Below are 24929 nucleotides of genomic sequence, written 5' to 3'. Positions count from 1 at the left end.
CTCTGAAGGGCTTTGTCAAATTGGATGGAAGGGAAGCAAGACTTCACTGTGGAGAAAATCTTAAACATTATTGTTCTGGAGCAACTAATGTTAAAAAATGGCTCCATGAGTTGGTGACTGATTGAAAGCGTGATAGCCTGCTGTGCATCCGAGGGCCCATCCCCAACAGAGGAAAACAAGGGACTCCATCATATAAGATACTTCCATTCTGACCGACTGCAGTGTACTAAAATCCTTCATGACCAAAGATGCAGGAGGTACCCTCACTGTGGCGCTGCTATTGATGCAACCAGTTTGGGCATTACAAATATACTGTCCCTGAACAATAGGCCTATTCCGTGGAGCTCAACTTAACCCAGTATCTGTGGTATACCATAGAGACCCTGCATACTAGATTAGAAATGAGGAAGAATGCTCCACTCGATACGCCAGAGGCGATGGAAGAGGTATATGGAGTGGATTTGGCTTTGGGAGAGGGAAAAGAACTCCTCTGAACAGATTAAATATATCCTGGTAGCGAAAGTGCATCTGGACCGAACTATGCAATGATGGAAGTTGGGGTGTTAAACATACAGCCTGCCAGAGTTATTTTGGGTAATGATCTTAGGCAGGGACTTGTGACCCATTTTGTACAAATGGTGACTAACAGCCATGTTCGAAAAACCAGTCAGTGGACATTCCCTTAACTTAGAAGGGGCCTGTCACATGCCGGACTCTCGGGTTCTCCTCCCGAGGTCTGGTTTGCTTACCTGCCCACCGCTGATCCACTTTGTGTTGCTCTTGCCACCGCCGTGTTCCTTTCGGGTCTGCGATCGCCTTATTGTCTCGCCTGTTCCTTCATTGGACACTCAATTTTAGCCAGCACTACATTAAGCTTCCCCTATCTTTCCTCTGTGCCTGTTCTTTAAGTCAGCTATCTAGTAGGTGGATGACGTGGCTCCCTTGTTCTCCTTGGTCAGCAGACTATCGCATCCAGAGAATCTCATCCACCATCCCAGTGGTATCGGTCTACAGACTATCCCATCTGTTACTGTCTTCACCACTCTGGTGGATTGTGCTTGCAGACTATCGCACCAGAGGAAGCCTCATCAGTCTCTGCTTAACTACCTCCAACCATCTGCACACCCCAGTACAAGTCTCACCTGGTACTCCCCTAGAGGGCTGCGACTTGCGGAGCAGAGGTTGCGAAGACTAAACCTCCTTGCAGGGGTCTCTGGCGAAGACCATCTGCATCGTTGGACTCTGCACCTTCAGGTGGAGTAGTACCAAACCCAGCAGCCCAGAAGGATTCCTCCATCTTTGGTTCGGTGCATGTGACAGTGCCTTTACCCTGCGGAGGAAGCCTCGGCCCTGTCTAATCGTTCTACATCCATCCCATGCCTAGGATAGGTGAGCTACTATTGGACAGGCTAGATGGGGCATGCTTTTTATCCACCTTGGATTTAAGCACGGTGTATAGCAAAATAATGGTCTGCATTTACCACCCCATTTGGCTGGTTTGAATTCCCTAATATGCCATTTGGGATGAAAAATGACCTGGCTACCTTCCAAAGAATGGTGGATCACCTTCTGGCAGGGTGCCAGGAGTATGGCCAAGTCTACCTGGATGATATAGTTATCTTCAGTAGTAGCTGCAAAGAACACCTGATGCATATGACTCATGATTTACCTGGCAAGGCTGACTATTTGACGGGACACAGGGTTGGAGGAGGCAACATCTGACTTGAGCCTACAAATGTGTTAGTTATTTTGCAGTGGCCCAGACCTGCCAGTCAAAGCCTTTCTAGGGCTAGAATGTTATTACAGAAAATGTGTGCCTTAATACAGTACTACCACTCTTTAAATGAGTTAACCAAAAAGAAGTACTCCAAAACAATTATTGTGGACTCCTAACTGTAAGCAAATCCTTCTTGGCTTTAAAGTATGCTCTGTCCCATTCCCTTGTCCTAGCAGCTCCTGATTTCCAAAACAAAATTCTAGTTCAGACGAACACCTCAGGACCAATGAGGACGTATCTTTAACTTCTGATTCCTCTCTATTTCTTTTTACCTGTTCATTAATAAAAAACACAAGAAGTAAAATGTGTGTGTGTGTGTGTGTGTGTGTGTGTGTATGTATATAATTACACACACACACACACACACACACACACACACACACACACACGTTTTACTTCTTGTGGTTTTTATTAAATACTAATATGTGGATTTATTCTGTGCAATTATATATAATTGAATTTGATATATTATGAATATGACAACTTATGTGGGAATGGTGAAGCTTAAACGGTTGCTATGGCAACCCATTTTTTCTACTATTCCTATTAATATATGTATTTATACTATGAATGGAGGTTTTTTGACATAGATATGTACCAATATTTGGGAATGTGTTAGAATTGAATTTGGAAGGAGGCAATATGATTTTATTGTATGTATTTGGATGTGACACTGTGATTGGCTTATGGAGGTGAACCACAGTATAAGAAGTCACCTCGAGTCAGTATGTAAGCCACCTTGAGAAAGATCCTAGAGGAGGATTAAAACGCGTTGGTCAACTGCTTGTTAACCCTGCTGTGTGGAGGACATATAGATGTACTTGTTCAATGGCCAATGTGGCATTTCTATATGCTATATCTCCTGCACCATCTGGTAGGGGTATTTACTGGTTTTTTTTTATCTTTTTAATAAATTGTTTTAAGTAATGCACCTAGATCGAATTCTTCTCTTTTGAGTGTTTATGATCCGGCAAAGGACATAAGAGAATATTCAAGTCCATCAATGTGGAAATTCGTTTTTTGAAAAGATGTTGATTATGTCTCTATTATCCAAGTTTGATGTAAGCACATTACCATAGGGGGGGTGTTGGAATCTATGGTGATTGATCTCATCTATAGTTACACTCATAAAGATTGGGGTGGTCCCTCCCCTCTATTTCTCATTGGGTGAAATATTGTGTCTTGGGTCCTTTTATTATCTTGTTTGGACATACTTCACTATTGTTGTCCCTCTCTTTTCCTATTGATATGCCTATCTGATGAGGATGAGCAGGTAAAAAGAAGAAATAGAGAGAAATCAGAAGTTAAAGATACGTCCTCATTGGTTTATATATGGACTTTTGAGATGTACTTTGTACTATACATATTACTTTTTTTTTTATCTAGCACCTATTGTTTTATCTTTTTTGTATTGTTGGTATTACAGGAAGGTGGTTTTCCTTTTTGATGAAATCTGGGCTGCTGTGATATTATTGGAGTGCTCTGGGAAATAATATATGTTGTTTAAAAGTGTAGTTATCATTTTGGCTATTGACTTGCAATTGGAGTTCCTCTGTTATAATAAAAAATACAGTTGTATCCTTTCTATCTCTTTGTGTGATCCGAAACCCCTAGGTACCAGGACTTCCCTCTGGGTTCTTACCCTAACATCCTGGTATCCTCATATTTTGCTTCATCAACAACCTTAATTTTATCCATAAAATAATGTATGAAGGGGTGTTGGATAGAAAGGCATGAGCATATGATGTACACAAATGCTAATTAAGGGCATATTCACTCACAATCCCTAGCGCGTCATCAACTCCAAATGCAGCAAACGCAGGTGGCTATAAGGCAGACCTCCAGCTGGTGTACCCAGACTACAATTTTATGTGCTCTAGTGATATGCCCCAAGATTCTGTAGTGGAACCAATGCTGTGTAATTGGTTTATAAATGATGACATTTAAATGTATTGTATGTGGACATCACTTCTAATTGGTGTGGTTGGCCATTTCAGTCACATCCCATTTATAAAAGGTACATAAAATCAAGCATTGAGCCATGCAAGCTTCATAGTCAAACATTAGCATTAGAATGGGGTCATACCGAAGAGCTCAGTGACTCTCAATGTTGCACTGTTATAGTATGCCATATTTCCAATAAGTCAATTAACTTCTGCCCTGCAATGGAATTGTTCATACAAATTTCCCAATGCTTTATATGGTTTATTGTCTTACTCTGGATCAACTTGTGTTTTTGAGGAAAAAGGTGGAAGTTTACATATGTTCTTCTTCTATAGCCCCTCCACCAAAAAAAAGTGGTACAAGTGGTTGTCTTAAATTGGTGAATAGATCCAAAAAATTGATTCCTGCACTGCATGTCTACTTTAAGGTAACAACGGATTCTTTCATTGGCTATTGGGCCACCACCACTTTTGTCATTGGAGAGATGATCGGGATTAGTCTCTGCTGTGCTTCATCTAGGATTTGGTAGTGGGAGAAATTTGACACCTCTTTCTCAAGAAATCCAGGCATTTGTGATGAAAAAAACTTGAATTTAAGGAGACTTCAGATGACTTCCATAAATTGCAAGGAACTTGACAGGCCTGTGTTCAGTCTCTTGATGCTTGCGTATAGCATAGTTTAATAGCATAGCTTAGTACTGTTGCAGTGTGAATGGGTTTTTTTTTTGGCTGATATATTATTGGAAACTCTCAATTTATGTTCTCAATTGAATATTTTGTGTTTGTGAATTCATGTCTGTTTAATTTTAAAGGCGTGTTTATGAAATATGACCATACCAGCGTTGGAGAAATAGGTAGGTCCCAATTTTGTTGATTTTCTTGAAATTTGTCCAGTATGAGAACAGTTTGAACTGTGTGTGTGTGTAAAATATATCTCAATCACACAGTACTTGCAAATATCGCGTATTGGCTTCATAAAGTTTGTATACTGATAATACATTTTGTGTGCATGTCACATTCAACCTGAGCCATGAGTGTATTGAATGCACTTTATGTTGAATTTTGATTGGACCCAGGGGTGCCTATATTGAGGGAACCAGAGACCTCTATCTTAGTCAGCAAATTTTGAGTGCCGCACGATTTAGGAAACTGGTTTAAACATGCCAATTTTCTTTATGCAAACAAAAAAAATAGCATTTACGTTGTTCTTAATAAATTGCACTGTTTGGGTCTTAAAGTACATATTACTCTGCATACAAAGGTTTATGTAAGGGATGAAAAGGGCACAATTTCAGTTACTGACTAAGATGGGGCTTGCACAACTCTGAGCAGACTCCTGACTGCTATTTGTACTGCCTTGTAATCTGTCAACCATTCAACATCCTGTTGCACTGTCCTTTACTGCAACTTCCATATCAGAAATGTACTCTGCCTGCCCTGAGTTCCACTACAATGCAAAACATAAAGAGGTATTCAGCACTGTTAAAGCTTTTTACTTTACTCAAATAAATTGATATGCAACATGGAATCCCAAACACCCTTTGATTTCCAGTACATTGTACATTATACAGTCTGAGCTTGTGGGTCAAAATTGATAAATTCTACAAGTCCCAGATTGTCTAGAAGAGTGAAATTCCAGAAGATATCTAATATTTAAATACATCAACAAAAAATTGATGAAAAACAATTATTGCATCAGTCATATTGAGTGTAAGATGCAATAAAGTACAAGGAATACATCCGCCATTTATATTCTATAAATGATAATTAGCAGCCCAGGTTTCAATACCAGAAATCTGTATATAGGTACTGTCCTCTGAAAAATAAACTTATAATAAATATTAATAATAATGTTTTATATTATTATTATTCTTTTTCTGTAAGACTTGGTGACAATTTCTTTAAGAATGAAAACGTATGTTCTACAGTATTGTTGGATACTGATACACTGATCATTTTCCCTTTTTTTTTTTTTCTGAAGTTTTATGGTTATTATGTGAATTTTGTGAATTCCTAAGTTGATTTTGTGTTATAGATTACTATGCCTTCCATGCTTTGGCTCGGGACCTTGGTATTATCACGACCTCGGCGGAGCTGAGGAAGAGAGTGCATGAAATAACAGGCAATACTAGAAATGTCATCCCCTATAAAGACTGTGCCATGGCCATGTTGGGTCGTCGCTCAACTATGTGCCAAAGGTAAAAGCGGAATTTGCTGTTTTAAAAACATTTTCTATTCATTTTATTTTTTTTCTGAGAGGGAAGGGAGAGAGGGATGAGTTCTGAAGTATCTTACATGAGTTCTGAAGTATAAAATCTATCATTTTAATCAGTTGGATATTTTTTACTCTCTTTTTAATTCCTATTGCATTTAAATATAACCGAGTGACTAGTCTGATCACTACTTTCATTTCTCTATTGTATTACAGGATAATGAGATACAATATTAAAGAACGAGACTTTCAGAAAAGATCCTGCTGGCTGGAACGCATCACCCCATCATATGTCAGTAATTTGGAATTTGCTGTTCATTCTTGTCATCATTTTGAAATGTCACTTCTCCCACCTCTTCCCCCACCATCTCCTGCTGACATGAGAGCAGGGAAAACCACAAAGACCTATTCTGCAGCGTGAGTGCCTCCTTAGGATTGAATATCCTTTGTTGTTGTTGTTGTTCTTCTGCGTGACATAATAAATGTTTCATACAAAATCTGAATCTTACAAGTGTCTCTTAAACTGTTTAATTGATTTAAATCACTTGTGGTAATTTTTATAGAGCCTGTACCCTGTAGTAGTAATACTTTTTGGCATGCATTCAAAAAGTATATACTAAGGTAGATGTTAAAATATATATTACAAACCATTTCCAAAAATTGCTAATAATGAAAATAATTGATTACATCTTAAAAGTAGTCCTATCCCTTGGAATTGCACACTAAAATCTTCCTCACTGCAAAACATTTACCTTCTTGACAGACAACCTGATACTAACTAAACCTGTTGAAAAAAATTAAGACTTTCCGCTGATTGGCTGTCATCAATTGTTTTGTAAATATAGATGCCCCTTCTCCTATATATTTATTTTTTATATCCTCCAGTATTGTAGAAAAAAATACCTAGAAAATCCTGTAGACACACATCACTAGATAGTAGATCCATTCATCAGCACCAAGCTGTCAACGCAGGAGCCAAGAGGGGAGGAGTTTTGGTATCATACCATGGGCGCAGGGTGAGCAGCACGACGCTCCCTTGACTTATGGGCTTGTGTGCACAAATCATGCACACAGGCCCACTAATTTCTTAAAGTACCACTGGATGTGAGATAAGCCTGAATACCGAACTTTCTATACATCACCATGCCCCAGATATACCACCAGAGAGAATACTGAGAACCAATTAAGGGTGTAAAGAAACTATAATTATAAATGGATGTAGTACAGGCTAATAAAAAACATGACACAGCAGGTATTCTAAATGAATATTGCATTAGTACAGGGAAATTGCCCTGGGCCACTCCAGGTCAGAAGTCACACAATTACACTTCCTTATGGAATAGATGGGACTTAAGAGGCTTTGTTTCCCTCAGCACCAAGGTGTCCTATGAAGGAAGTAGATCATTGTTACTAATAGGAGAGAACAATACTAAATACTAGCTCCAACTGATTAAATCATTACATAGCCATAAAATTATCCAGATGATAAAGTTTAACCTTCAAGTTTTAACAACAGAGTTAGGCTGGGTACACACTACAAGCTTTTCAGATGATTATCGGTCCAATCACACAATAAACGACCGTTCGGCCCGATTATCACATTTCTGTGTACACTCTAATGAGGAACGATTATCATTCCAAAGCACATTGTGTCGTTTCATTTGATTTTTAAACTGAACTAAAAATCTTTTTCAATGATGGAATGCCGTTGTTCCAATTCTGTATTGTGTGTGTGTGTGTGTGTGCACACATGACTGGCAGTGAGTGCGTACACACACTCATCCATAGATCTCTATGTAGCGTGCAGAGTCCCGATATTTTCAGCTGATGTTTATGACCGATGAAGAGCACAGATCTGAAGGTAAATTGTGTAAAATGAGTTTAGTGTGTACACATGAATCGGCATGCTGATTGGGACTTTTTTAATTAAGCCTAGAGTCCTAGAAGATCAGTTTTTACTCCTGAAGGTCTGAAAATGCGAACATGTAGTAGTTTTCATCTTGTTCTATTCCACTTCATTGACTTCTGCACATATTGATTTTGATTTTTTTTTATGGTCACTCTACATTGGTTAAAATACGCAAAAAAAAATCCAGCACTTTTATCATTGCAATAATAACTTGTGTGCCCCACTTGTTTACTAGGGTATATCCAAATGTGCCTTTTCCACCCTTGAATCTCAATTAAATAGACTTCTTTCACTATTAGCCAGCAAGGGATTCTCTGATCAGCCCACGAAGTTAAATTCTTGCACCCTAGCAGAGACAGCAAGCTGATCCTGCAAATCAAAATGCATCCTGATGAAAACAGGTGCAATTGCACAAAAATAGTCAAATTTATGTGAAGAAAAATGGCATTTGTGCTGTCGACACACTATTTTGGACTTTGTAACTAACCCTTACTGATACTAGCACCATAACCTATACAAAGGCACACAGTCTATATTAAGACAAGGCACTACCTCTATACAAAGACACACAGCCTCCTACTCTTACAGTAAAGCCTCACTTTTCATCCTCTTCAAGTCCTCTCGTGTGATTTTGCAGCTCTACTTAAATCTTTGCCACCATATATTCAGATCCTTCCACAGTATTTTGCTCCAGCGAGAGAAAACTGAGCAGGGGGTCATCTAGAAGTCTGGGGGCTATATTCTGCCTGAGCAAAGAAGACCTTTGTCCTCAGTTTCTAAAGGTACAGAGGCTGCATTTGTAACTTTTTATGTTATGGGTTACAGAGTAGGGAACTGATGGATACACACTCTATTCCAGTCCTTCGCTTCTCTTACTGTGCAGCTTGCCTATCCTGTTTACCAAAACACTATTTTTTTATGTTTTGTAGTCATTTAATCTATATTATATAATTGTATAGCTATAACCCTTTGTAGATAAGACAGGTTCAATAAAAATTCGACATTTTTAGAAAATATTTTCTTTATTGTTTTAAAATATACACGTTTCTCACATTATCAACTGCAAATTAAAATGTAAAATTATTTAAGGCTTCCATATAACATTTGAGCAAGTTTAATAGAGCAATATTCAAACAAATGTATCTAAACAATAGATTAATAAGTACAAATTGCCAATGTTGAAATACCAATCTGTTTTAACCTTATGATGGCAATTGTCATTTTAAAGTGGAATGTACATTTAATATATTTTATAAAATATGTATGGTACTTTTATTTTTAACTTTCCTGGTTACATGATTCCGTTAACATAAAAGTAGAACAATATATGATTTCTATTCTGGAAGTCCTATATTTATTGGCAGTGCACTGTGTATACATACGTTTGCTGTGGCCATGTAATGCATTAGTTTTCTCTTGCTTTTTCTATGGGAATTATCAAATACTACACCGATGTCCAGCAGCATTCTGATAATGAAGGATCCATTGCCAGGAGAAGAACAATTTTTTAGTGGACTAGAGCACTCTGCTGAGAAAAATACTGATGAATTTGATGTTTATACGTAAATACTACGTAACTAGATATCAGATGGTATTATCCGCAAAATGTTTGCTATAGTAGTTTTTAGCTGGCATACAGCAGTCATATCTTTTATAGACAAAAGTGGGTCTAATTATGAAATAAATACTAACCCACTTGGAGTTATTTACTAAATTAAGTGAATGCACAGGGAAGAGGTCCACTGCTGGGAGACTTTTGTTGGTTAACCTTGCACTAGACCTATATTAAGCTTATTGCTGATTGGTTGCAATGGGGTACAGCACTGTGCATATTTGCATACATGGGCTGTCTTAATGCATGGGCATGATGGGCAGTTGCCCGGGGCCCCATGAGCTTAGGGGCCCCGTAGGCTTGCTAACTTTTCAGTATAGTATTCCTGGAGATTTATTCAGAACCTTCAAACTCTCTTTACTAAAACGTTTAGGTGGACCAATAGCCTCAGTATCAGCTGTTCTCTGTACGTTGCAAATACATATCTTGACCTTGACGAAAACTGCGTACACGTACTAATTGTACAAAAGTGGGTGAATGGTTGTGTAGGTAGGGCCCCAAAGCAATGCTTTGCCTAGGGGACTATAACGGTGTTAAGACTGCCCTGCGTACATGTTAATAAAGAACCTGCAATGTCTGACATTCCACTACTATAATACTCATCATCCTTCTTCTTTTCTCTGAAATCGGTTCCAACTTGTCTTACAACCTATTGCAATAATTCTAAATCTAGAAAATCAAAATAGATATGTTAGAAAATGGTTTCTGTCTTGGAATAGCCAAAGAAGGAGAGTGGTTCTATTAGTTTGACGAAAAGGTTATTTGGTGTATCCTTTTGAGATATATACACACCTCAAGAAAGTAGACTTTATGAATGTGTACTCATCGTGCTGGGAAATTCTGCATGTATGTACACAATAAATAGCAGCACTGGTATAACTTTACACAATTGGAAAATATATTCCATTTTAGAATGCTTAATTGAAAAAAGAAACCAGAGAGAACACAACTAAATATTGGGATCACTTTATGTAGCTAAATTGCTAGTCGATTAAATCCTACGTCTGGTTGGTGTTTATTTGTAGCTTTACATTCCCATTAGTATTGTATCTTTGCCAATACTTTACTGATATTTCACTAAATCATGACGCTTTGGTTTCCTTTCCGTTACTATAAATACTAACCAAAGTTGACGTTGGGTCAATAGGGCATCTTTAGGACTTATTATGCCATCAATATTCTGTTCCAAAGCTGAAAGTTGTAACCATTTTTTCCATGGGAAAACGGAATATTGGGTTCTACTATACAGTTCTTTACTTAGTCTTAATTGAACTTATCAGTCTTAAATTTGAGTAAATGTTATACTAAATACAAAGATGAAATGCATGTCATATATGGTTCCCGTCTATGCATTCTACTAGTAGCTCTGAATGCCAAATAATTATGCAAAGCATCAGTTGCTTCCCCTGTATCCCTGTGAGTAAATGATATCTCACTGCATGAGAGAACATTTTCCAGTGGCTAAAGCACAGATAATATTTGGAGACAGTACATGAGAGGTAGTTCCTCTTAGTTTTTGGCTTCCTAAGTTTGGCAAAGCTTACCCCTCCCTTCTAACGTACCCCACTCAATTTGGCAGTCATCCAGCACTGCCCTTTTCACATATGCTTATCTGCTTCGTTATCTCCTCACATTTTGGAAAACCTCACATCATAGGCCACCATGTTATAATTGTCCCAACCATAAATTTTCTTTTCAGTAGGGTTGTAATCTACCATACTATTATAACCATAGCGGTTCTGAAATGGGATGTTAAGTTGCTTCTGGACACCTGTGTGAGTATCATAAGCAAAGTTGACAGTGGTGCTTGGGGAAGAATAGCTTCCTACAGTGTACAGTGTGCCACAGGCCATGAATGCATTAGCCACTGACTGTTTGCGAATGGTGGTGTCCCAACTTTGCTTTACTTCTAGGGTTTTGAGATCTAATTGTGATATGACTATAGACCCTTTAGCCTTTTCTGTGCTATAGATCACCCACAAACCCATCTCATCCACAGCCAGGTCAATATCTGTGTAGCCTCCCCAAGCATAAGGGAATTGACCATGATACCCAGCATCAGGAAGCTCTTTCTGAATTGCAATGGTCTCTGTCTTGAAGTCATACTTAACTAGTATTCTAGATTTTCTACGAACATAATACAGAGAGCCCTTGTAGACCACAGCCCCATTGCTTTCCATGGAACGTGGAACAACATAGACTTTGGCCGGATAACCTTGAACTAACTGGTCAAGATTCTCATACTCGAAAACCTGCCGTATATCTGCTCCCACGGTATTTATCCTCCAAATGGTGTCCTGAGTAAATGGAGATGCCGGTTCAGGATCCCTCATCCAAACTCCATATTTACCAGCAATGTTATCTGCCTTTCGATAAATATTAGGTTCTCCAATCCATGAAAGTTCACCACAATTTCCTGAAAGAAACAGTTGTTACATATGCATGTTATATTTTACTTTATTTATAAATATAGCTATATATAGAATTTTAAAACAATATTTCTATGATTTCCAAGTTTCTGGCCCATGCTTGTCAATGAGATCTGCAGATAAATATTTCTGTTGATGCGGAGATCTGCCAAATCTATATATTCCCTTTGGAGCTTACCAAGACATTATATGCATGACAAATAATTTCACAGTTACTCACATTTAAGACCTTTGCATATACAGTCTCATAGTAACACTACTTAGGGAAAGGTTTTAATAGTCTCTTGGAAATGTTAATGGAATATTCAAGAGATGCAATAGCAGAGTGGTTATGTATGTGTTCAAAAATGTGGCTTGGTTTTCTAATACTAACTAAAGAAACGGCATAAAGAAAAAGGATTCCTACCAGCTGTCCCCATGTTCTCTGAACTTTGATGCGCTGAATGACCCTCTGGAATCATTCTAGAAGCTGGAAGTGCTGTCAGTTCTGATTTCAACTCCTGGTACCCGACCGCATCTGCTCCCCACCGAGACGCTACGAAATGGAAAAAAAAACCATGCTAGTACTAGGCTGCAAAAAGGGGAAGACATTGGACATGGTAAAATTTATGCATAGGTGACCTATATGGCATCAGTAATGTAGTGAGTATTTCAGTTTTACTCCACAATATGCTATGAAATGGCATGTTTGGACAGCTATAATTTATTGAATTATCCATGCCCTCCTATAACTTTTACTTAATACATTTTAGTATCTTTTTGGTTTTCTTAATCTAAACTGACCTTTTGAGTGTGTAGAAGCTAATTAAAATGGGTAGAAACCTGAAATATTTTTTGCTGTATTTTCCATGCTCACAGACACATCAACACCCTGTGTGTCCATTGTGTGAATGTAACCTTATGTGTTTCTCACCAAAGTCTTTATATCAACAAGATAGAGATGGTTATTTTCATTGCCATTGGATATGGCACAAACCTGCTCTGGGGATACAATTGTATCCAATACACGACAGATCTGTTCTATGTCTTATTCCTCTGAATAACATATATTAGTTCTCTATTGGCAATACAGTTACAAAATATCTAAATTTATATTAAAGAATCGCACAAGACAGATGTTCTTACAGTCTCTGGAAGCTTCTTTTGCTGCTACTGAGGATGATCTGGTTCCGCTTCCATGAATGCCGGACACTGATGGTGCTGTAGAAATTGGAGCAAAGCCACAAAAAAATTAGGCCCCCAGATGAACTTATAAAACATATCCCTTTTCATAGTAGACCAGTCAACTACTTACAGTGGAGGCATCCATTTTGTGAACTTTACCAGTATAGAGCCTATCAGCTTGCAGGGAACCAATGACATCACTAAGGAACTGCCAGACTAATATTCACGAGATCAGACTTTATCATGAGGTAGTGGTTCCTAATAAATTGCAAGGCTATTCACATGAATGCTAGTTCAGGCTACAAAATGAATGCTTCGATTGCGTGTAGGTGACCAGTACACTTTAAGTGCGGAGTCCATTTATTTATAAATTTAAAAGGATGCTAGCTTCAATTCAACAAAAAAAAATACTTATTTGTGTTGTGTAAATGATACCAAATGGGAAAATGTTGTCTGCTCTATGCCCTACTTATGGGTAATTACATTTCTTTGAACAAGAGTTTGTTTATACACTGCAGGCAGCCATAAAGGGTCCTTGGAGGTGCCTCCCCTCCTACCTTCTCATCTCCATTTCCTTCTGCCACTCTCCAAAACAATGTCTGATAAGAACGGAAATCACTACTACCGGAAAGAGGTGTGGAGCAGGCAAAGGTGGAGGGCTGCAAATTTTAGCAAACACATGAGAGGAAGATTGTATCTGGAAAAACATTAGGAACAATGGTGGTGCTTCAGATTGGCTGCTTAATTGCTGTGTGTAGCTGGAACTGCCAGAATGTAATGAAAGCATTTCTGTACACATTTTTAGATTAAGCATATGGGAAAGTGTGTAAAAATGGTCTTAGTGTGAACTCCCTCTTTGGTTCTCGGAATTGCACTGATATGTATGTTCTTTTCATAAAAAGCATCACTCTGTCCTTTCATGCCAGACGATTGGCATGCTAATTGTGCTGCTATTTAGTATACTAATCCGCAACCCAGTGGCGGATCCAGGGGGGGGGGGGGGGCTTGCTGCCAGCGGCTGCACACTGTGCAGGTCCGTTCAGCAGTGACAGTGTGCTGCCCGGCTGCTCTGATTGTGTTTAAAACACAATCAGAGCAGCGGGGCAGCACACTGTCACTGCCGAGCCGACCTGCACATACTGTGCAGCCGCCGGCACCTTAGAAATTAGAAAGGGGGCGGGGCCTAAATCCCCCCCCCCCCCCCCCCCCCCCCCCCCCCCTAAAATTGCCCGGGGTATAGCAAAAGTCTGGATCCGACCCTGCCGCAACCCACCAGAAACTCTCTCAGGCAAACAGGGGTGGGATTTTTTTGCCTCACAGCAGTGGGGTCATGAGTTTGATTCCCGACCATAGCCTTATCTGTGTGGAGTTTGTATGTTCTCCCTTTGCTTGCGTGGGTTTCCTCCGGGTGCTCCGGTTTCCTCCCACACTCCAAAAACATACTGGTAGGTTAATTGACTGCTATCAAAATTGACCTTAGTCTCTCTCTTTGTCTGTCTGTCTGTCTGTGTGTGAGTGCATGTGTATGTTAGGGAATGCTCAATGGGGCAGGGACTGATGTGAATGAGTTCTCTGTACAGCGCTGCGTATTTAGTGGCGCTATATAAATAACTGATGATGATGATGATAGGGGTAGAAGAGGAGCTACAGTATATACCATCTAGAGGGCATTTTTAAAATGTCTTTACCTAAATTCCAATGGGAACCAATTCATTGTAATAGCTGCAATGGATGGAGTAACTAATGGTAGGCATAATTCACATTTTTTCGCAGAAACAAATAAAATGTTTACTCTTCCTGAGTATTCATCTTACTGGATGATGTTTCATACCAAAAAGCTGTATTCTGATTAGGATGTAACTAATCATATACATCAGATCACTGTCCTCTTCCCACACAATATATACTACTGTAGTCTAAATAAAGTATAAATGAGCCTTGTGCAAACTTATGACAATCTGCAAAGCTGCGGAATGTATATATTCAACATGAAAGTCCATAAATACTTTTCTGACACCAGATACTGTGGCCTCTTTAGGTATGTCCTGTGTCATGTTACCAGTCCTTGTGACCTAATGAATATGTCACTTAAATAAGACTAGGAAGCAGGTCATGATCTTTCAGACATAACCTCAATGAGTCAAATGGTGATAGTAAGATAGGTTGGATAAGATCAGTTAATATGTGAGTTTCAGAATGTTGTTGAACCACAAATCACTGCAACTTTCTGTCTGGCAGGACATGCTTGCACTTGCAGTTCAACAACAACTGCTCTGGAATATAATAAGTGTGGTTTAAAAATGTAAGGGATGTCAAATGCATATTGTTAGAGAAATTTACAGAAAAGTGTCAGTGTCCCTACATCATAGTTGTCTATGCTCCCGGAATGTCCAAGAGACTCCCAAATTAAAAGCAGACCTCCCAAACTCCGGCGAGAGCAGGTAATTGTCCCGCAAGAAGGTTATCTGTCTGTAAGGCGGATGGACACTTGATGTGATGATGCAACTGGGGCAGCTTAGTAGTTAGCATTGTTGCCTCACAGCGCTGTGGTCATGAGTTGGTTTCCGACCAGAGCTCTGTTTTTAGTGTCTTTGTTCTTCCTTTTTTGTGTGGGTTTCCTCCCATTTTTCAAAAACATACTGTTAGGCTTCTGACCCAAAGTCTGTGTCTGTGTGTGGTAGGGAATTTAAATTATAGGCTCCAATGGGGGCAGGGACTGATGTCAATGACTTCATATTCTCAGTACAACACTGCATAATATCATTAACACTGTATTAATAAACAATAATGTAAACATCAACCCCTGCCCACTACAGTGAGTACAGAGTCTGCAGGGGCTTAATGATGCACTTAGCATCATAATACAAGTTGCCCCGTGAATGCAGTAAATATACAAAATACACAAGGGAAACGGCAATCGCGCTCGTGTTGAACATAAACTATTACAAAATTAAACAAAAACTCCATATACATATAGTCTTTTCATTAATGTCCCGGAGGGGCACAGTCCTTGTTTCCACCTTGTTTTAAGATCTTAATCATCCTTGCCTTTTGGAAATTCTATTTCACGTGTTATGAAACACAAAAAAATATGTAGTTTAGTATGTTTAACACCAATTTGACACACCTGTGTGACAAATATATTATTAGAAAATAAGCCGTGAATCATCTTAATATTTTAAACAAATTAGCGGCCACCAGTCCAGAATCCATTATTAGACATTTCCAATTCAACTTCATGTGAAAAACAGATCTCTCCCTTTGTTTATGCACTTATAAGAACGTGAATATATGAGAACCTGTAGAGGGCAGGGCCATCTTTTCCATTGGGCACGATGGGCAGCTACCCGGGGGCCCCACGGGCAAGGGGGCCCCATAGGCAAGGCTCTTAATGAGAATAAATAATCCTGCAAAAGAAAAAAACCTGCAAAAAAAACCCTACAAGGGTCACTGAGCAAGTACATCTATCTATCTCTATATATCTATATCTATATCTGTATCTGTATACATCTATATCTAGGGGCCCCAGTGCACTGCTTTGCCCGGGGGCCCATAATGTTGTTAAGATGGCCCTGGTAGAGGGATATCTTTGTATTCTGCAAAAGTCTTCATTTTCTTTAGTATTTCTTCTATAGTTTCTCCCCTATTTCACCACATTATTATATATGCAATGTATTTGTATATGCAATAATTATAAAGAAAAATATATAGTGCAATATGCAACAACAAGTTTAACTGTGATATAGACTAATCAAAGAAACTGGGCGAAGTTCCAGTGGTTTTGCAAATAGAAACACTGATGGTGTATTTATATCTAAAACACCTAAAACCAAATCCGTGTATAATGTGGATCATCCTCTTTGTAAATGCCCTTACATGACATTAGACATTATAGACTTGTAAATAGGTTTCTTTAATTTCATGCCAATTAGATATTTATTATCTTTGAGGATTACTTCTGTCGTTGTAGTAACTAGAGTATGATGTAATACCATTCACATGTTACCAATGAGGGAAAAGAAAAGTGCTAATATTGCATTATATTTTATTCATACTTGCCAACATAATGTTGGCTGGGTCCGGGAGATCCTGGAGGGCAGGAGGGGTGTATGGGCGGAGGGGACGGGGCTTCACGATTCGCATCATTTTGGCCTCGCCCCCGGTGATGTATTGCCTGTTTTGGGTCTTTTTACAGTGTAAAAAGACCCCAAACAAGCATTACATCACCGGGGCGGGGCCAAAATTATGCAAATTGTAAAGCCCTGCCCCCTCCGCCTGTACATTCTGGCTCTAATGTTATTGAAGTTGGCCGATGGGTCAGATGTGGGAGAATTGCCAGCTCTCCCGGGAGTCCGTGAGTCTGACCCGAATTTCGAGAGTCTCCCGGACATTCCGGGAGAGTTGGTAAGTATGTGTTATTGCATTTATTGAAATCAGTTATGCAGCAAATGACATAATCAAATCTCCAGCCACATTGGAAACCTCTAGATTGGGACATGACACCTAAAGGGGCACAGTCATGTCGCAGTAGGGGCTGTGGTCATGGTGTAATGGTGTAATGGACGCCCAGGTGTCTAGAGCTCTGAAGTGCTAGGCCATTCCCAACACCCCTCTACTAAAATTGCTCTTAAAATGCCTAGGTCCCTAGAGACACCTCTCTGTAGTTCCTGCACCTGCTCAGCAATCCTGCAAGGTGGTACAAATATGCCAACCTTGGGACAGTGGGGCAGTCCTCTCAAACTGGTACTGTTTCGCCAAAATTAGGATAGTTGGGACGTTTGCACCCACCCCTTTTTTTCATACCTTACCTCAAGATCTACTAGATAGGTATGATTTATATAACATAAGTTTTAACCTTTAAAGTACGCTTGTCACCTATGCACAGTGGAAGCAGCCACCTTGTGGGCTGAACGAATATTCATGAGATACAATTCATTAGGAAATAGATACAGCACAGAGGCAGTTGAGGGTCAAATATTCAGAAAGTTCTTGCTTCTTGGGGATCGATAGGTTGCATTATGATGAATATTCATTCAGCCCAAAAAATGGCTGTCTCTACGGTCTGTAAGCAGCAGTTGTGAAACTGTATAAGTCTTGTGAGAAATTAATTATTGTTTTATGCAGTGGTCGAAGTGAAAATTCAGAAGTGTCAATATGGAAAATTTAGATGAATGGAATTTGATAGTTTTACAATCAAAGCAGTAGAAGAAGTGGTAGTATGGCATACCACCATATACCAGCCCACCTTGACCACTCTTTTTCTCCAAATGTCTGTGCTTCGTGGTAGTGCTACAACCAATAATTATTATTAATAATAATAATATCATTATTATTTATATAATACATTAATTATAAGACAACACAAAATTATGCAGAGATGTACAGTGGGGATCATAGCACATAAAACATAAAGGTCCAACATGCAAAAATCAGAATAGATTCCAAATAATAGAATTTGCATGTTATTAGTCGGCTCTATACCTGGCTCAGTAATTGTAAACAGGAATAAATCTGCGCATACTTTCTAAGATTTCAAATTGCCAAAGCAGAGCACTAAAGATTTGTATAAACCAGCACATATTTGATCATGTTTGGAGATATGCATATATGAAGCATAACATCAGCACATTTTATTTTTTGGACAATACAAAAAAATCATGCCCCTCTTTCCTTCTAAATTGTTCATCATTTGGTAATGGTGATCAGACCTGTCTGCTTAAACTCCTCAACTTGTTTGTTTTGCTTCTGAATGAATAATGGCATACTAATAGAGATGCTTGAAAAATAATTTAACAGGTTCAAAATGAATCAAATTGGTGGTTCGCAACTTGCGCTAAAGGTACTTAAGGTGTTAAAAAAACAGTTGCCTGTTGAGTTAAATGGTTAGTTTTTATAGCATTTTTAACCATTTTTAAATTTGAACCTTTACATTCAAGTTTTGAGGTTTGCTGTTCTCATTGATAAACTGGTAAAATGTAGCCATCAACATATTCAAACTGGTTCAACGTTGTTCAAACCAGCTTGATCATGATCAAACTAACTCAAACATAGTTGAACCAGCTTGATCGTGGTCAAACTGGCTCAAATATGGTCGAACCAGCTTCAACATTAACAAACCTATTCTAATATATGTTAATCCTGTTCGCCGTGCTGAATTTAGCCCAAATATTATTGTCCATCTATAGTTTGAGACTTTCCACAAATTTTCAAACTTTAGGGTTGGTTCAAGAACCAGTTTGAGAACCACTTCTCATGGAACAGTCCAAGTTTTTTAAATGAACTAGTAGATTAGGCAGTAACCAAGGTGAACTAGGGGTGTTACCAAGTTTGATAGAGGTATAGCCTCAAGTGTTCCAATTTTAAAGATGCGAATTTTGAGAGTTATGCATGTAAAATAGTAGTACACATTTTAGTACTGTGTTTGTAGCTGTGTATAATAAGGTATGATTTCTGATCACCTATATCTGCTGTGATGAGTGCACTATCTATGAACACAAGAAAATTGTACTGTTTTAAAAAAACAAAATCTTGTGTACCTCTTTAGCCCCTTGAACTACAATAAATGCCAAAAAACCATGTATATCATCATCAACATTTATTTATATAGCGCCAGCAAATTCCGTAGCGCTTTACAATTGGGAACAAACATTAATAAGACAATACTGGGTAATACATACAGACAGAGAGGTAAGAGAACCCTGCTCGAAAGCTTACAATCTATATGCACAACAAGAATGCTATAACATGAAATTTTGAAAATAAAAAAGGTCACTTTGGGGGAATTCAATTAGCCGCAATGAGCCTGAAAGCAGCGCAGCTGTGGGATTTTTGTAGAAATCCCCCCCTTGGAACCAACTTATGAGTTCTTCCATATATGTTTTATATATCAGTCTCAAAAGAAAGACATTTTAGAATAAAAAAGGACAACAGGAAGTCCCAGTCCAATACAATTAAAGCTGGGAACTCTGTGTTGCCATTATTTGCAGAATACGCTAAACAGAAATAGGACACTACTAACAATGTGACATGACCAGGGGTTATGTTTAACTGAAATGTAAATGCTTATATTTAAAACATGTAAACGTATATAGTATGTAGGATAAAAACACATGTATTCAGTTATTGTGCAATTACAAAAAAGCAAGCCATAGTGAAAAAAAATGTATATGGACAAAACCTTAAAGTGGGGTATTCTGCAGGTAGCCACTTTGAGGCACACCTAAAGAATGGCTGTAATCCCTCCAAGGAGAAAGTATTAAAAATGTAATTGTTGGTACCTTGTAATAACCCTCTCAAAGCTAAGATGTGACCTCCAAAGTTGCAGTGGCCCTTATTTTCTTTTTTGCAATTCCAGCAAAATTTTAATTCAGAAGTATTATTGATGGACTTTTACTATACTTTGTGTTTAAGTCTGTAGTAAAAAAAAACACTGTGGGGTAAATTTATCAAGCTGCACGTTGGAAAAATTGGAGATGTTGCCTATAGCAACCAATCAGATTCTAGTTATCATTTATTTAGTACATTCTACAAAATGACAGCTAGAATCTGATTGGTTGCTATAGGCAACATCCCCACTTTTTCAAAGCCACAATTTAAAAAAAATAACTCCGTGTCTTTTTACATTAACCTCAGTCACTTGCAGGGTTCAGTTGAGTTGTTTGCTATATATAAGAGGGACAAAACTAGGGTGGGGGACTCTGATTTTAGGTAATTGTCCATTTGTACACCTGTATATATGTGCATATTAAAGTATACAGACAAATCTTTATGAGCATTAAAAAATGTCTGTGTGTTACATTTCAAACTTGAGAGAATATGTAACTTTTTTGTTTGTTTAAATTGTATAGTAACATTTTAGTTAAATATTGTTATAACACCTGTTGTGTTTGACAGTCATTCATGCAAATAAGTTACTAATACTGGAGAACAGACTTATGGGTAATTACATTTACATGGCAGCCCTTAGAGGCAATGCTTTACCAATGCATTTTTAGAACATAACCCAGGCTGGTATAATTTAAATTGGTATATGAAATAATAGACTGGTAGGTAAGACTAAATGTTATGTAAACATAAGGCTGTGTTGAGTGTTAAATTTGTTAAAGGGCTAAATATAATCTAAATGGCTAAGTAGGAAAACAGAGTATTAGTTTTATGCAATATAGAACCCAAGGATATGTTTTATATGTAAGGATATGTTTTATATGTTTGTGAAAAACAGATTATAAACTGTGCAGACAGTTTTATGAAGTGTGAAACCACAATATTCATTGCTAACAGTCAACCAGGAGAGTGAGACTGTACACTGGGTGTTACAGCTTGCAGTGCAAATGCTAATTATCCCTGAAATCAAATTCAGTTTAAAGAAAATGTATAGTAAACATTTAGTAAAATCCCTTTTTAACTTCAAGGGGTATATTTACTAAACAGCGTGGTTGAAAAAGTGAAGATGTTGCCTATAGCAACCACTCAGATTCTAGTTAACGTTTATTTAGTACATTTTACAAAATGACAGCTAGAATCTGATTGGTTGCTATAGGCAGCATCTCCACTTTTTCAAACCCCCAGCTTAGTAAATATACCCCCAAATGTTTAATGAGATGAATTTTGCAACTTGCCCTGAAAATGAGGTCACTTTACATAATTCAGTTAAATTAGTACTTATCTTAATGTCTGACCCACCTTGTCTTTGTGATATCTGCTGATCCCTGCTCCGGGATGCCTCAGGAACTTGGGGGCAATGTGCTTGTTGCACCTTTTCTATTCTTTCACTCAGCCTCTGCTTTTCCTCTTCCAGTGTTGACTTCTCCTTCAGCAGGTCAGAGTATGCCATCTCCAGACTGCCCCGCTGACCTTCCCATTCATCCTTTTCCCTTCTAAGTTTCTCCAATTCCCTCTGAGCATCTGTCCAGATAAGAGGTGAAGAAGTTGATTGTCCTGCTCCTTCCTCACCTAAGAACCTGTTTACAACCTTCTCCAACAAGCTCAGCCTAATTTTTAAAGCATCCATTTCTTGGCTACGTGCAGCATTTTCACGTTGCAGTTCCCTAACAGCAGTCATTGCTTCTCCAGGTTCAGTACAGCTGCCTTCCCTTGGACTAGGAACTGTAAAGGTATAGGTACATTGCCCTTGACGGTCATTGGCTCTTCGAAGTTGGGGACTCCCTTGTACCATGCAAAATGCAAGTGACATTATAATGGGAAGGGTAAGAGGCCCCATGATGCAGCACTGTGGTGTAAGTTGGTGCTTTAAGTGAATTTAAAAAGTGTCCAGATGAAAGTCTCTGAAGATGTACAGACAAATATCACAATGAAGACAAACTGCTATTACCTACACCAAACTAATCCAAGTTGTTTTGTATTGGGCTGCTCACCACACCATCTCCTTTATACAGAGTTTGGGAAAGGGATGGGGTGGAGGCGTGCCTAGAAGAGGGGGATAGATAAAATGACAAGAATCTTCCAGACTCCTGTGTCTGAACTGTGGAGTGACACCATGCCTGGAGCCAGCTCATATTGCAGCCTCTTGCTATTTAGTAGTCACTGCTCTGAAGAAGGCTAAATCAACATGCAAACTTAAGCAGCCTGTTATAATACTGCTGACAGACCAGCAGCAGGGCTTAAGTTACCAAATCACTAAGTATTTTAAGTTATTATATTTACTAATGACTAGATGGCCTTTTTACTACCTTGTTTATTTTAGTTGACTGGCCTTACTGTTACTTAATGTAATAATCAGTTTTGTTCTTTTAACGAGAGAGGCTTTTTTTAGCAAAACGTTAAATATCATTATATGGATTAAATAAGAAAATGAATAAATAAAATTGCAAACACCAGGATTCTGTCTGTAGTAACTTTCTTGCAACCACAGAAATATATGCCTAGAATTGCTCAGTTATTTTACCCAATTATCGGGCACTACATAAGTGGACTGCTATGATTATAGGGACAGGGAAAAATAGTTACTGCGGAAATGTAAGTTTTCAAATTTTTTGTTCCTGTGAGATACAAAGCACCTGTATTCATATTAGCCTCCAGGGTAAAAATAAGAGGTATAGTTTATTTGTTATGATTTTATTATTCTATGTATGTTTTATCTAGGCAAGACCTTAATGAAAAAGGGAGACCCTGATTGGTCTTTAAAGTTATTATTTTTTATAGTTTTTTAAATGGCGCTTACATATTACGCAGTGCTTTACAGACATATATTTAGTCATTCACACCTGTCCCTGCCCCAGTGGAGCTTACAATCTATGTATGCTTCACTGCAGCTATGTTAGGTGCAAGAAACCCTGTTGTTGGTATAACGATGTAACCAGGTTACCGTGTAAATCTCAGGGCAGATGACCGCCACCTGTACATGTTGTACCTGTACATTACATTAAACACTGTGTTTGCTCATAAAAGTTAGTATATACACTGTTAATATACCTGTTAACATAACTTGTGTAGTTGTCTTTAGTGGGGTACATTTTTATTTATTAGATGGGAGGAGCTAAGTGGATTGGGATGTTCCTAGCTAAATGCAGACTAGTCACACTTATCAGCAGAGCCTGATTAAGGGTTCAGGCCACCCTAGGCTAATTTGCTTACAATTCCCCCTCGCCTTCTATGCCAGGCTCAAGTGTTGGCAAATACTAGAGATGTTCACTGAGCCCCGTGTTCTGGATCTTGATTAACTTGTGTTTTGGTAAAACCGCCCTTGCATGTTTTGGTTTTGGCTCCTGATTTTGTTTCTAAAAGCCCAATTTTTTTTTGCAAAAAAACCCCATATTTTTGCTTTTTTTCCCCCTCAATAACACTAATGTCAACTTATTTGCAGTCAATTTTGACCACCTCACAGGTCACAATATTATTTTCATACACTTTCAAACAAAGACTGCAGATTTAGAAGACCATGCCAGCCATACCTATTATTTGTATTTCAGCAATGACAATCAGCAATGGAGCTCTCCTCTTTGTGTGTTACCTATATAATACAGTACAATGTGACTGCAGATTTAGAAGACCAAGCCTGCCAGACCTGTTATTTCTATTTCAACAATGACAATTAGCAATGGAGCAAAGGAGCTCTCCACTTTGTATGTTACCTATATAACACAGTACAATGTGACTGCAGATTTAGAAGACCAAGCCTGCCAGCCCGATTATTTCTATTTCAGCAATGACAATTCGCAATGGAGCTCTCCTGAATGTCACTGGAGACTTTGAAGAACACTGCTAACCCTCCTCTTTCTTTTCTACCTATGATGCTGCCCAACTGCTCTAGAGACTGCCAAGAACTGTGCTACCCCTTCTGTGTCCCTCTGTGAAATTACGCTGGATTGCGTGGAGGGCGGTACTTATAGAATCCAAAGCTCGCGAGATATGAGATCAGACGACAAAATGATGACATTTTGCCTCGTTTTCAATACCAAGCCTGCTCGGCTCGGTACTCGGATCTGCCTAGTTGGGGTGTGTTCGGTTCTCGGGGAACAGAGCCAGAACATCTCTAGTAAATACAAACTCGTCCTTCACCCCCCAATGTTCCTGTGATTTCAAAACTCAGTTCCATGTGACCTGTTAAATGATCACAGCAATCTTTATCACTCATTTAGTTTTCATTAAAATCAGAACTGTATAGGAGAATGGAGGCATGAACAAGGACTACTGAGGGTGAAGATGTAAACGTGGTGGTGGGGGGAAGGGACTGTCACATCTGCCGCTGTCACCATCCCTGTTTCTCCTACTCACTTATCCTCAAGAGCCTGTCCAAGGATGACTTATTGTCTACAACCTATCTTGGGAATATGTCATGAATAAAACCTTACATTTTCATATTTCTGTTTACTTTGGAGAACAACTATTATTTTAGATTTTAATATAAATTTTAGTTTATTCCTC

The 24929-nt window shown here is 38.6% G+C and overlaps 2 protein-coding genes across 3 annotated transcripts in view; one reads left to right on the top strand and one right to left on the bottom strand.

Moving 5' to 3' along the window:
• LOC142100066 (allograft inflammatory factor 1-like) overlaps positions 1-6406 on the top strand; it is a 39621-nt gene extending 33215 nt beyond the window's left edge. The window contains exons 4-6 of the mRNA XM_075184051.1: positions 4533-4574; positions 5756-5918; positions 6149-6406. Coding sequence (XP_075040152.1) covers positions 4533-4574; positions 5756-5918; positions 6149-6353 — 410 coding nt within the window. The 3' untranslated portion in view covers positions 6354-6406. The remainder of the gene's footprint in view (positions 1-4532; positions 4575-5755; positions 5919-6148) is intronic.
• Positions 6407-10823: 4417 nt separating this feature from the next.
• MYOC (myocilin) lies at positions 10824-22400 on the bottom strand. Of its 2 annotated transcripts, XM_075182462.1 has the most exons (4): positions 21729-22400; positions 13008-13082; positions 12289-12417; positions 10824-11869 (listed from the first exon to the last, which is right to left on the bottom strand). In XM_075182462.1, exons 1-4 carry the CDS (start codon positions 22264-22266, stop codon positions 11082-11084), a joined length of 1530 nt encoding a protein of 509 aa, XP_075038563.1. In that variant the 5' UTR covers positions 22267-22400; the 3' UTR covers positions 10824-11081. The 2 variants fall into 2 exon arrangements, with proteins under 2 accessions (XP_075038563.1, XP_075038564.1); XM_075182463.1 differs by lacking the exon at positions 13008-13082.
• Positions 22401-24929: the final 2529 nt, after the last annotated feature.

The sequence above is a fragment of the Mixophyes fleayi genome, chromosome 8 (assembly GCF_038048845.1).
Source record: "Mixophyes fleayi isolate aMixFle1 chromosome 8, aMixFle1.hap1, whole genome shotgun sequence".
Taxonomy (NCBI): Eukaryota; Metazoa; Chordata; class Amphibia; order Anura; family Limnodynastidae; genus Mixophyes; species Mixophyes fleayi.
This window is presented reverse-complemented; position numbering and strand designations above follow the sequence as displayed.

Excerpts from the sequence above, each read along its gene's own strand:
- MYOC (XM_075182462.1), bottom strand. The coding sequence starts at position 22,266 with ATGGGGCCTCTTACCCTTCCCATTATAATGTCACTTGCATTTTGCATG. Across the intron at positions 12,418-13,007 it reads AAAAGAAGCTTCCAGAGACT|CGTCTCGGTGGGGAGCAGAT; the intron begins GTAAGAACATCT and ends TCCATTTCGTAG. Across the intron at positions 11,870-12,288 it reads AGAGAACATGGGGACAGCTG|GAAATTGTGGTGAACTTTCA; the intron begins GTAGGAATCCTT and ends TGTTTCTTTCAG.